Source organism: Pan paniscus, chromosome 6 (genome assembly GCF_029289425.2).
Source record: "Pan paniscus chromosome 6, NHGRI_mPanPan1-v2.0_pri, whole genome shotgun sequence".
Taxonomy (NCBI): domain Eukaryota; kingdom Metazoa; phylum Chordata; class Mammalia; order Primates; family Hominidae; genus Pan; species Pan paniscus.
The window spans coordinates 195,233,463-195,247,318 of NC_073255.2; the positions used below are offsets into that span (position 1 = coordinate 195,233,463).

The 13,856-nt window shown below is 44.0% G+C and overlaps 1 protein-coding gene across 3 annotated transcripts in view; it reads right to left on the reverse strand.

Annotated features, from left to right (window-relative positions):
- Positions 1 to 13,856, reverse strand: part of ESYT2 (extended synaptotagmin 2) — a 98,403-nt gene that overhangs the window by 7,939 nt on the left and 76,608 nt on the right. For all 3 annotated transcript variants that reach the window (XM_055115583.2, XM_055115584.2, XM_055115585.2), the window contains 5 exons: positions 10,879 to 10,953; positions 9,420 to 9,506; positions 4,579 to 4,728; positions 2,576 to 2,949; positions 81 to 179 (listed from right to left, as the gene is read on the reverse strand). In XM_055115583.2, coding sequence (XP_054971558.1) covers positions 81 to 179; positions 2,576 to 2,949; positions 4,579 to 4,728; positions 9,420 to 9,506; positions 10,879 to 10,953 — 785 coding nt within the window. The remainder of the gene's footprint in view (positions 1 to 80; positions 180 to 2,575; positions 2,950 to 4,578; positions 4,729 to 9,419; positions 9,507 to 10,878; positions 10,954 to 13,856) is intronic.

The window sequence follows — 13,856 nt, forward strand, 5'->3', positions numbered from 1 at the left end:
TAAAGGCGGTGTCTACATCATCCTATCCAGCATCCGCACTCAGCAGCACAGCAGCGGGCGCGTGGGACCCCAGCCCCCACCTGCAGGCATGCACGACCACGATAAGCTTGTTTCTCTGCGAGCTGTGCCGGATGGTCAGCTGGATCTGCCCCAGTGGAGACTGTCCCAGGGTCGTCCCGCTGTGGGAAAAGAGCAGAAAGTCACCAGCTTGCCTGAGACTGGAGAACGTTGTGATTCACTGGTCCACTGTACACAATAAGATAATTTCTATTCATTTAGACAAAAAGAAGTCAAATTACCCATGAACTTAAACATAATTTGAAACTTCTGGGTACAAGTCAAACAGATGAATATTTTACTTGAGGGTTCAATATAAATTAATTATTCAAAACTGACATTATTTCTTTTGTTTTTGTTTTTTGAGACGGAGTTTCACTCTTGTTGCCTAGGCTGGAGTGCAATGGCGCAATCTTGGCTCACTGTAACCTCCGCCTCCTGGGTTCAAGCGATTCTCCTGCCTCAGCCTCCTGAGTAGCTGGGATTACAGGCGCCCGCCACCACGCCCAGCTAATTTTTTGTATTTTTAGTAGAGACGGGGTTTCACCATGTTGGCCAGGCTGGTCTCAAATTCCTGACCTCAGGTGATCCACCTGCCTCGGCCTCCCAAAGTGCTGGGATTACAGGCGTGAGCCATCGCGTCCAGCCAACTGACAGTTTTTTAGTTAGGGTCCTGAAAACTAAAAGTAAAATCCTAAGCCCCCACCCCACTCCCACATGAGTGGACCCAGGGGACCCCAGAGAAACTTAAACACTGAGTTCCTGACCACAACAGGACGGGAGGTTATTTATACCCCCCTCCTTCGCAGTTCAGATGCAACAACCGACTGGCATTAATGCTGCAGCAGAGATCGTTAAGACTGAAGGAACAGATTCCTTGCGGCAATAAGATACCAAGCTACAAAGAAGACCTGGGGCCGTGCCAGGCAAGGGTAAGCCTCACACCCAATGCTTAACAGAATAAACTGGCTTCTACCTGCCGCCAGGTGTTTCTTTCTCCAGCAGCTAAACAAGCACTGGCCTCGAGAGCAGCAGTGTTAAAGCAAAATCCCAGCTTGTCCTCATCCAGATGCTGACTCACTGACCCCTGCTCCACCGGCGCTAACTGCAGCTTTGACTGACGAGAGGCTGATTTCACAACTTCCTCCTGATGGCAGACCCTGACCACGGACTGCTGCTGGCTGTTCTAGAGAGGCTGGGCACTCTGCAGCATTCACAGCTCCTCCTGGAACCTGCTGAGGACGCGTGCTCCGCACAAGCTCCTGCCCTACCCTTCCTCCTCTGAGGTGCTTCCGGGCCTGTCAGGCTGGCCGGCCTGCAGGCTGCAACCCTATAAGGAATAGTCTCCTTTCTAAATGTGCAGATCTTATGATTCACCAATTGAGCACCCAAGGTTAAAACCACACAGTGTCCTTATTACAAGCATCAGCCCTGTGGTCCTTGTTAAGCAGTTTCTAGCCTGTCCTACCCGAATTTGCAAGTCCCGTCTCAAAGCCTCATGCAAGCCACGTGCTCTCTTCCCATCTGATGAGACTGCAGCGCCCTTCCTTCCATTTCTCTCTGCTCAAGGATGGAACACAGACCCCCAAAATGACAACTGGTCTTGTTCGTTCAGTGGCCCCTAAGATCATTTCTACTTCCCAAATTGAGCTCCTGAGAAAAAGTGTTTCCTTGTTTAAAATTCTATTTCCTTCTGGAGCAAGACAGAAGGAATGTTTTCTTCTTTCCAAAATAGTGGACATGAGAAAGCATGAAAGAAAAAAGTGAGTGTGGCTCAGAGGAGGGCGGCTGTGCAAGCTCCACAGTCTGCGTGTGCTTTTTCTAACGGCTCAGAAGCACCTTTGCCTCCGTTTCTGTTACTATTTTCTTATTACTCAACACACCTCTTATAACACCACACAGGGAGAACTATTTCAAAGGTTAATTTTGTTTCTTCCACCAAGAGGAAAAGGTTAACATCTGAAGCTTGTGATGACTACAGACAACTTTTTCCTCCATATCTAAAGAAACCCTTAACACACACCTGTGAGTCATGGGGCTTAAATAAGGAGTCAACAGAGACATCCGAAGACAAACAAAAGAGACTGAGCAACAGCGATGGGATCCGACTACGTGAAAGGGCAGGTCTGTCCTCACACAACGGGGAGGCCAGGGCTTCTCCGGTGGCCGCAGCGAGGCCCGCGGGCCAGCTCTGCGTCCGTCTTCCTGGCAGTGGCCCAGGCACACAGCAGCGTCCCGGCACTGCCTCCTGTCTTTCCTACTGTGAAACCTATTACTCCATCACGTTCTAATCTTTAATGACTAAATCCTAGAAAATGGCAGGTTTTATTTCCAAAGTCCGAGATGCAGTGAGCAAAACGGCAACACAACCTGAAGTGCTTTCAGTTAACCTAAGATTAGGCCTCCCTCCCCAAAGCATGCCGGCCTCACGCTCTGCTGCGTTAAACGACTCTCCCCCAGCGTGGGGTGGGGGGCGCTTGCTCTGCTGGTGAGAAACAACATGGTGGCACTTAGTTACTTTTCCAGCTGCCTCAGCCTTTGCCGCAGCTCCTGGGTGGCGATGGGCAGCGAGATGTCCGAGGCGATGCTGGGGGTCGGCTCCTTGACTGAGATGTGGCCTGGGGAGGCCAGGAGGCTGGAGGAGCTTCTGCCCAGGTCGTGCAGCCCCTGAGGGCCGGCCTCAGGGGGCTGGACCTTTTCTTCCATACCAGGCTTATCACTGCCCCCAATGACTGGTGTGGATGGAGCTGTGTTGCTGCCACCAGGGCCTGGAGACCCAGACATATGAGATTTGATGGATGTTTTCCTTCCCTCTTTGGACACAGAGGGACGTTTGACTTGAGCTGAGTGTTGGTGGTCTGGAGGCCTTTCTCGCTTTTCGAGATGGAGCACCTAGAGGTGGACATAAACATAAAAATTAAACTTGGTGACACTGGTAACATCCTAATATTGGAACAGCCTGGGATGTCTTTACCTGCAAAAATTTCTTTAAAACTTAGCTCAAAAAAAAAATTTTTTTTAAAGGAAAGTTTAGGTAACCAAAATATCACTTCTGTGATACCAATACCAGTTTTTTCCTAGAGATGGGGACCTGCTAAGCTGCACAGGCCGGAGTGCTGTAGCTCTCCACAGGGGTGACCATCGCGCACTACACCGCAAGCTCCTGGCCTCAAGAGATCCTCCCGCCTCAGCCTGCCAAGTAGCTGGGGCATCACCAAGGCCTGCGTCTTCAGGCTCTGGTGGCAGCAACAGGGCGGTGGCAGTGATAAGCCTGGTGTGGAAGGGCAGGCCACCCCCTGAAGCTGACCCTCTGGTGCCACACAACCTGGGCAGAAGCTCCTCCATCCTCCCCAGGCCATGCCTCAGGCAAGGAGCCCCCCATAACACTTCTGCGTATTCCTCTAGTCTCTTCTGTTTGCATGTATTCCTACACAATTGTGGGACAATGTTTTTACGTCAAGAGCCCAGAGTCGCATTTCCTCGACACAAGACCAAAGCCCGTATTCTACATAAGGGGTTTCCACCCGGCGTCCCCAGAGGGAGGAAGAAAGTCCAGAACCCCTGCTATCCAGCAAGATCACCCCAACAACCTGGCATGAGTGCAGGAGCAGGGGGTTCCCGCAGGGCCTGGGGTCTCCCAGTTGTGTGAGCACACGAGCTGGTCCCTGGGCTGGCTTGAGCAGAGTCTACACCTTGTAAATCACTCCACTCACGTGACAGCTTAAAGGTTTTTTCTGGTTTTAGGAAATAACGCTGCGGTGAACATCTTTATGTTCCTGGTCTCCCCACATTTTGTATCACCAAAACAAAAGTCAGGTTTCTAGAAGAAAGGCCAAGGAGCCTTCAGATGAGTGGCTCAGGGTTGCCGCAGCTCCCTCTGGAGAGGTGTGCGACACCTCCAGTCTCTGCCGGGGGCAAGGAGGCTGTTCCCATTGCCCCCTCAATAGAAGACATTTGTAATTTTCTTAAAAAGCTGGCTCTTCATTTTAATTTGCATTTCTTTGATTCATGAGTTTTAGTATTTCCCCATATGTTTGCCAGTTTTACTTTCAATATTTCCTTAGCTATTTACAAATGAATCGTGATTTTGGACGAAAAATATTTTTTTCCTGTAAGTTCTACTGTCTCGTGGAGTTTTATTAAATTCTCTCTTCTGAACAACCTTTGAAAAGTTAGACTTAGGAGAAAACCTTGTTGATACCAACAGTAACACTTTCCGGGCCAAAGGATAATGGTAAGGTTGCTGGGTTCACAGGAAAGCACTGTGAGTAGCCGTGGGCCTGCTCAGGCAACCTGGAAACGTGGCCTGTTCTATGGCTGAGTCCCAGCCTTTGTCTTCTCCCCGGAACCCTCTGACACCCAGCAACAATATCTCCTCCCTGCACCGGCGCCCTCCTGCGGCCCAGAGCTGCAGCCGACACAGAGCTTTCTTCACCGGCCTCATGCCCAGGGCCCATGAGTATCCCTGCCAGCACCCGCCTCCCCATCCCCTATGGTGTTCACTGCAGGACGACAAGATACCCGCAGGGCAATCTTCATCTTGATGGTGCTGTTTGGACCCGAGTTACTGAGCTGGAAGCGCTGGCTCACAGTCATGTCCTCACTGGTGAGCAGCTGGCTGAGGGGGACCTTCAGGTTCCCCAGGGAACACTGGTGCTGCTCGTCTCTGACCTGCAAAACACAGGGTGGAAACACTGGCATAACTAGGATCATGTCTGCAGAACCTTTCTACGTTTTCTAAGCTCCTGACCCTTTGTCCTCAGAGATAGGAACTTAGAAAATGTAGAAAGGGGCCAGGTGGGGTGGCTCACGCCTGTAATTTCAGCACTTTGGGAGGCTCAGATCACCTGAGGCCAGGGGTTCAAGACCGGCCTGGCCAACATGGTGAACCCTCGTCTCTACTAAAAATACAAAAAATTAGTTGGGCATGGTGGCGCACACCCGTAGTCCCAGCCACTCAAGAGGCTGAGGCATAAGAATCGCTTGAACCCGGGAGGAGGCGGCTGCAGTGAGCTGATATCGCACCACTGCACTCCAGCCTGGGTGACAAAACTGTTTCAAAAACAAACAAACAAATGTAGAAAGGTCCACAGACAATATTAGTCTGTAAGAAAGATATTTTTAAAAACCCAAACATATTTCAGCCATATTCTCTTAAGTAGTGTTTCCATAATGATTAACATGGTACGAAATCTCCTAACAAAGACACAAAACACTGTTAACAAGCAAAAGATCTGCTATTTCCTCATTATAGATCACAGTGAGCACAGAAAGAAATGATGTAATAATGACAAATGAGAAAAGCAGTAACGACAATAATGACCAATCGGTTCGGAGAACCCTGGGTTAATAGGCAATAGTCTACCTGTCTTAACCCCTGGGAAAATGGTGGCAATACACATTCATAATGATGTATACAGTTTCCACTCATGACATTTATGGAGACAATACATTTCTAAGTACCTTTTAAGCCTTCTCCATTCAAAATCCACATTAAAGAAAATTTACAGCAAGGCATTTAAAAATTTTTTTAAAAACAGAGGTGGATCTCACTATGTTGCCCAGGCTGGTCTCAAACTCTTGGCCTCAAGTGATCCTCTCATCTCAGCCTCCCAAAGTACTGCGATTACAGGTGTGAGCCACCATGCCCAGCCTCTTTTTCCTGTATAATAACCTTCCGCATTATCTCTGCAACAGGAATTATTCCTGTTAGATGGCTGTAATATAAAATAATTTAATCAAATAGAGTAAGAACTCTGAAGGTTTCTCAGGCTATACAAAAATGGTCAGAGAAATTAACACATAACTACTCAGGAAAACCTAAAAGCTTGATTGCATATTTCTTTTTAAACTAAACTATAATCACAAAAGCAGTTTTAAATGAAATAACTATGACAATGTTTGTGGAACTTTAAAAATTATTTTTAAAATCCAAGGTCCAGGAAGTATAGATTATTTTGAGAATATAGAAGTGCACTTTATGAAGGAAAAACCAGCTAGACAAAACACAAATACTTTTGTATAAAACAGAATGTAAAAAAGTATCAGACTGGGGCAAAAGTAATTGCAGTTTCAATGGCAAAAACTCCAATTACTTTTGCACCAACCTAATAAAACAACCAACACAGAATAATGAGACAGGGCCGGGCAAGCGGCATGACCAGGTCTCCTAGGCCCGGCTGTTCACACTCACCTATCTAATGAGACAGGGCCGGGCAAGCGGCATGACCAGATCTCCTAGGCCCGGCTGTTCACACTCACCTATCTAATGAGACAGGGTCGGGCAAGCGGCATGACCAGGTCTCCTAGGCCCGGCTGTTCACACTCACCTATCTAATGAGACAGGGCCGGGCAAGCGGCATGACCAGGTCTCCTAGGCCCGGCTGTTCACACTCACCTATCTAATGAGACAGGGCCGGGCAAGCGGCATGACCAGGTCTCCTAGGCCCGGCTGTTCACACTCACCTATCTAATGAGACAGGGCCGGGCAAGCGGCATGACCAGGTCTCCTAGGCCTGGCTGTTCACACACACCTATCAAGAGAGGTTCAAGATACAAGAAGCAAAAACAGAGGCTGAGGAAAAAACATAAATTCAGAGATTTAAACACCATGCTCTTCATACCTGATATAAGAAGTAGTCTGAGAACTAGTAAGGCCCCAGAGGGCCTGAGCAATGGCAATGCCACCAACCACCCTGACCTACTGACATTCATGAGACACTCGCCAACACCAGAAAGGCACACAGCCTACAGGTGTGTGTGGAGTGTGTCCCAGGACAGGCAGTGCTCTGGGCCATAAAGCCGGTCTCAAACATAAAAGGGCTCATGTCATACAAAGTATGTACTCTGACCACTATGGAATGAAATTGGAATCAATAATAGAAAGATTTAAAAAAAAATCCCCAAACATATGGAAACTAAATAACAGACCAAAATAACCCATACACGGGTCAAAGGAAAAAATTGAAAGGGAAATTAAGGAAATAATAATAATCAAAAGGAGACATCAACCACAAGTCAAAATTTGTGAGATGTAGCTACAGAATTTAAAGTGAAATTTATTGGAGTAAATGCCTACATTATAAAAACAGAAATGTCTCAAGCTTCTTCTTTAAGAAACTAGAAAAAGAGAAGCAAAGACCCAAAGTAAGTGGGACTGAAATAATAATGATCATAATAGAAATCAATGAAATAGTAAAAGAAAAGCAATAATGACAATTAAAACAAAAAATTGGTTCTTTAAGAAAATAAAATCAATAAACATCTTGTAAGACTTATTAGGAAGAAGAAGAGAGAAGACAGGCCAGGCATGATGGCTCACGACTGTAATCCCAGCACTTTGAGAGGCCAAGGTGGGTAGATGGCTTGAGCTCAGGAGTTCGAGACCAGCCTGGGCAATGTGGTGAAACCGCATCTTTACATACATACACACACACACACACACGCCCCTCCAAAACACAAAAATTAGCTGGGTATGGTGGCATGCACATGTAGTCCCAGCCACTTGGGAGGCTGAGGCACACATACACACATACCCAAAACACAAAAATTAGCTGGGTGTGGTGTTGTACACCTCTAGTCCCAGCCACTTGGGAGGCTGAGGCAGGAGGATTGCTTGAGCCTAAGAGGTCAAGGCTGCAGTGAGCCATGACTGCACCACTGCACCCCAGCATGAGTGACGAAGTGAGACCCTGCCTCAAGAAAAAAAAAAAAAAAGATTAATAAAGCACCAATAATAAAGACAGTGTGATACTGGCATAAAGACAGACACATAGAACAATGGAACAGAAGGAATTCCAGAAACAGACCTATACATATGGGCAACTGAATTTCTGGAAAGTTGCTAAGCTAATAAATTAGGGCAGATAATAATCTTTTCAACAAAGACTAAACAACTGCACAAATGCTGAACAACTACACAGCCATATTAAGAAAAAGAGGCTGGGCACCGTGGCTCACAACTGTAATCCCAGCACTTGGGGAAGCAGAAGTGGGAACATCGCTGCTCGAGCCCAGGAGTCTGCGACCAGTCTGGGCAACACTGTGAGACCCTACAAAAAATAAAAAAATTAGCCAGGCATGGTGGTGTCTGCCTGTAGTCCCAGCTGCTCCGGAGGCTGAGGCAAGAGAATCACTTGAACCCAGGAGGTGGAGGCTGCAGTGATCTGTGATTACGCCACTGCACTCCAGCCTGGGTAACAGAGTGAAACTCTGTTCTCAAAAACAAAGAGGCGGGGTGTGGTGGCTCACGCCTGTAATCCCAGCACATTGGGAGGCCACAGTGGGCGGATCACCTGAGGTCAGGAGTTCAAGGCCAGCCTGGCCAACATGGTGAAACCCCGTCTCCACTAAAAATACAAGAAATCAGCCAGGTGTGGTGGCGCGCACCTGTAATCCCAGCTCTCAGGAGGCTGAGGCAAGAGAATCACTTGAACCCAGGAGGTGGAGGCTGCAGTGACTGAGATCGCACCACTGCACTCCAGCCTCCGTGACAGAGTGAGACTTCACCTCAAAAAGAATGAAACATTAAAAAAAAAAAAACCCCAAACGTCTTACAAACTCAGTATTAAGAAGACAAATAACCTAATAAAAAAGACAGGCAAAAAAACTGAATAGACATTTCACCACAGAAGATACACAGACTGTAGAAAAGCATAAAAAGGTGCTCAACGTCATTAGTAATGACGCTGAAACCACCTGGAAATACTCCTATCTACCCACTAACACCACAGCACTGGCGAGATGTGGGGCCCACTCGACTCACATGCACTTCGGTGGGAATGTGACGTGGCACAATCTCTTTGGAAAACAATTTGGCAGTTTATTAAGAAGCTAAACATGAACCTGGCAACCTGCTCCTGGGCATTTTACCCAACAGAATGAAGGCGTATGTACACACAGTCTTGTATGTGATATTCACAGCAGATTTATATGTAACAGGTCTAAACCGGAAAGAACCCAACCTTTTATCAATGTCTTACTCACAGGTAAATGGATGAGCAAATTGTGGTATATCCATAACTACTACTCAACAATAAAAAAAGACAAACCGTGGGTATCTGCAACAACACAGGTAAACCTCAGAATAATTATCACCAGAGAATACAGACAACTAGAGTACATACCACATAATTCTATTTGTATAAAATCCTGGAAAATGTGAACAGTAATCTACAGCGACCAAAGGCAGGTCTGTGTTTGCCTGGGGCTGGGGGAGGTCTGGGCTACAGAGAGATCTACCAATTGTCCTGATTCTGGCGATGGATCCCCAGGTGTATACACGGGTCACAACTCAGCAAATTGTATACTTTAAAAAGTCAATTACATTTCAATAAATTGGTTAAAAAATGCAAATAAAATACCTCAACTTCAAGGTCCTGGCGCTTGGGATTGTGAATGAAGAAAGTGAAGTTTTCCTCCCACACAGGTTCATTGGTTTTGTATCGAATCTGGAAGAAATATCCAAATTATTAGCTCTGATATTTTCTGTGGAAAAGGGCTACTCATTTTATGTGTTTAGAAGCTTAGAATGAAAAATAAAAAGAAAATAAATAAAACAAAAAACTAGAAGCTTAGGTTGACCTTAATTAAATTCCAAGACATGTATTTGCAGGTATGCACTATTATGTATTGATGGTGGATGTGTTGAAAAGATAACGAGACGGTCTAAAGCCTTTAGAGTGTGTCATGAGGCCCCAACCTGTGCGCCCACAGACAAAGGCGTCGTGTGCGTGGCCTGGCCTCGGTTCTGTAATGACTTTTGCACCAACGTAATAGCTCCTCCGAACTGAGGAGGGTGAGCACTTGGGCACGTCTCTTAAACTGTTCACAATTCAGTGAGTGACGACCTGTAACTTTGGGCAATTTCTTTCTGATTTTTTTTTATTTTTTTATTTTTTTTTGGTAGGGGGGACAGAGTCTTGCTCTGTCGCCAGGCTGGAGTGCAGTGGCGCAATCTCAGCTCACTGCAACCTCCACCTTCCGGGTTCAAGCAATTCCCCTGCTGCAGCCTCCCAAGTAGCTGGGATTACAGGCACGTGCCACCACGCCCAGCTAATTTTTTTTCTCCTGTAAGGAAAGCAGAACATATTACAGCAATATGTAATAGCAATACCCTCTTTTCAAGTCGTAATTCTAACTGTATTGGTTGAATTTTAAGCACTGTTGGTTTCCTTTTAAACAATATTTATAGAGTGCTCAAGACAAACTTAGGAATTGTTCCCATGTGTCTACTCATAAAATCAAGCAAAAACATATTCATCTATTACTTTCTAATGTTATTTTTGTTTTATTTTTTGAGACAGAGTCTTGCTCTGTCGCCCAGGCTGAAGTGCAGTAGTGCAATCTCGGCTCACTGCAACCTCTGCCTCCCGGGTTCAAGTGATTCTCCTGCCTCAGCCTCCCGAGTAGCTGGGATTACAGGCACCCGGCACCGCACCCGGCACCATGCCCGACTAAGTTTTGTATTTTTAGTAGAGATGAGGTTTCACCATATTGGCCAGGCTGGTCTCGAACTCCTGACCTCAAGGGATCTCCCCGCCTCGGCCTCCCAAATTGTGGGGATTACAGGTAGGAGCCACCACACCTAGCCACTGAAGTCATTTTAAAAAATGAACAGTATATTTCTTGGTATTTCAAGTAGCTGGTTATCTATATCAAATGACTGATTTAAGAAAAAATAGATCTGAAAAGCCCTGGTCTTGATGCCCACGCTATCACACAACTGAATGCATTTGCAACCCGGCATCCCCAGGTGAGACGGCAACACGGACAGCGCCCGCACGACAGGCACCAAGGCTGAGTCCAGGGCGAGCGCCTTACCTTGCTCTCCTGGGCCTTGTGCCCAACTGACATCTGGACAACAGGATTTGGGTTGCTGCTTATTTTCTTCCCTGACTACCCAAAACAAACAGAAAACAGACAAAATAAATAAACACATTTTAAATGGGTCTTAACTAAAAATGAAATTACTGGCTTATATTAATAGTCATTTTTATTTATCTCTGATATTTAAGGGAATATCTGGGAACAATTTAATGGGAAAACATAAGCTACACACACCCCAAACCATAACTACAAAACTTTCATTTGCACACAAATTTTAAAGCTTAGAGTCTGGTATTTTTAAAGCCAACTACTTTGGAAAACTGAATCTTCTAAAAATTCTTAATGTTAATCACACTTTTCGAAAGTTCTTTTATTTACAAGGATAACGAAAATGAATAAAGTGCAATTAATGAAAACCAAAAATCATTAAAAGACAAATGTAAAAGAACATAAAATTCAGAATATTTCTCTGGTGGGAATAAAAATAGTACAGAGTGTCATATACATGGTTTTATGTTCTCAACTTAGCATCTTCTGTTTGAGCATTTTTAAGCTTTCATATATCAAATCTTGCTTACCAGCTGCTAAATAATTTTGACTGGAAGAATAATCATCAGTTTAGAATCATATTAAATTAAGCAGATATAAATATGAAGAAAAAATTCAGGACTAGGAAAAACGGTAAGAAGTATACACTAGCACAGATAGTTGATAGGAGAAAATAGTAAAGCAGCAGATACGTGTGACATGAGGTTTATTTATAACTTAGCCCCACAAGAAGATGCAGTTAAATATCTGTGTTAGTGGAAATTCATTAGAAGGTCACAAAAATGTTTTTGAGTTAAATAATTTTAGAGTCAAGACTCAACAATACAGCAATGTCAGAAATAGGTGTTAAAATCCTATCATTATTGGAAGAAATATTATTAGCTCAAACCTACTGCAATAATCTATTTTCTGGTTCATCTTTCTGATGTGAATGAATTCTGCAAAATGAAATAAGTACTGTTAAAAAAAGTTTCCAAGGCTACAGATTACTGTGGAAGAGAATACTAATTTTCCCCCTAAGTTAATTTTCTCCTTTTTCCTTTAATATTAGAATTCCCAAGTTTTAGCTGAGCACAAGTCCTCTGTAAATAAAGATTTTGTTGGCAAACCTCCCTTGCAGTCAGGCACGGCCAAGTAACTAAGTTCTGGCCCCACAGGAGGCTGTGTCCCCTCGGGCTGGAGCCACAGGTGGCTCGTGGCAGACCCCCAGGCCAGAACCCCCGGACTTTAGAGGGAGATCACCTACTGCTACTTCTAAGTCAGTTCTATTATTAGATACAGAAACCAAGGGTGCTCCTTAACTAATATAGACACTTCATCTCTGAAAAAGTGGTCACCTGTTCCTAGAGATTGACTGCATCTTGTCAATTTTAAAACATATACTTTTTTTTCCCCAATTTTCTAACATCCCTGAAAACAGAATGAATCTTAAATCGATAATATATACCTTTTTGGGGGAGGTTGGCAGTAGTGAGAGTTGTCACTGCCCTAACCAATTTATTCCGCTTCTATTTTCTGTTTAGGTATACCTGTCAGTGACATGATAAAACTGTTTATCCTAAAATTCTCTAAGTATAAAATAAACACTGTCAAAACTTAGCGGCATTTAAAATCTTAGTGGTTCATAAAATAATGATGTATCTTAAAATGGATGATGTTTTCAATCCTATGAAATAAGGTTAAATCATTAAGTTTTCTACTATGATGCAATATTCAAAATCCATCAGCACAAGTCAAAGGGACAAAGTATAATAAAAATATAAGCGTTAAGTCAGATTGTCTTGAACTTAAACCTCAGCTCTATTTATCCCTTGATTATTGAGACCTAAATATTGCATCTATCTGAACCTCAGTTTGCATGTTTACAAAATGGGCATTTTTGGAAACTAGGTGAGCTAATTTAATAACATAACAATGATAATATATATTATCCTAGCTACACTGGGCACTTTCATACGTATTCTTTTATTTAATGTATTCGATAATTTCATGAAGAGGATACTACTCCTTCCATTCTACAAATAACACAACAGAGTGGACGAAGTGTCTTGTTGGAGGTCACGCTGCTTGCTGAGCAGTTGGGTTGCAATTTAAACACAGTCTGATTTCAGGGCTGAATTCAGCCTTAACGTTATGTTCTCAGATAGCAAAGAAGAGTGTTGATGTAATTCCTTTCAGTGTTCTGGAGGGCACAGTTGTTTCAACTACTGTGCTAACTAGTACTCCACAGGAGGAACCCCTAGTAACCCACGACTTATCTCCTTGGTGCAGGACGAAGCGGGGGTTCGCAAATACCACAATATAAAGCAGACTCTGCCAGTCTCCTGCACTTTTGAAATCTAACTCATTTTTTCCAGATGAGACTGGTTAAAAACAGTTCCTGTTTCTTTAGAATAGATAGAATGTTCTTTAAATAATTTCATTTAAAATTCCCCACCTCTCCCTAAAATTTAAGCCTAAAATATTCAAAGAAATTAAAGAAAAAATAATAAAACATTAAATCATAAGAAAACTTCTTAACAATTTGCCAGAGCACACACGTGGACGTCATATTTTAGGGAGTGGAGCTTAGTTTTCAATAGACCTCATTTAATGAAATTGAAAGCTTCTCAAGAGATCACCCAAACCCAGCAGCACCAGAAGCCATGAAGTTGTTGACTCAGAGATGACCCTAACTCAACATATTGAAAGAGGTGATGTTTAAATGTATATTCACAGTTCACAAGGCATACCCTTTAAGTCATGATTTAAACATCAGTTAAGATTTTAAGAACGTCTATATCACAATTTTCACAAATTCAAATCCAATTAAAATAGATACTTAAATCACCTTAGAGAGAGTTGCCTAAAGCCAACAGGAAAATAATCTAATTTATCATACTAGTACTTTATAAAATTTACCTTCAAAGTTGACTTTCATTGTT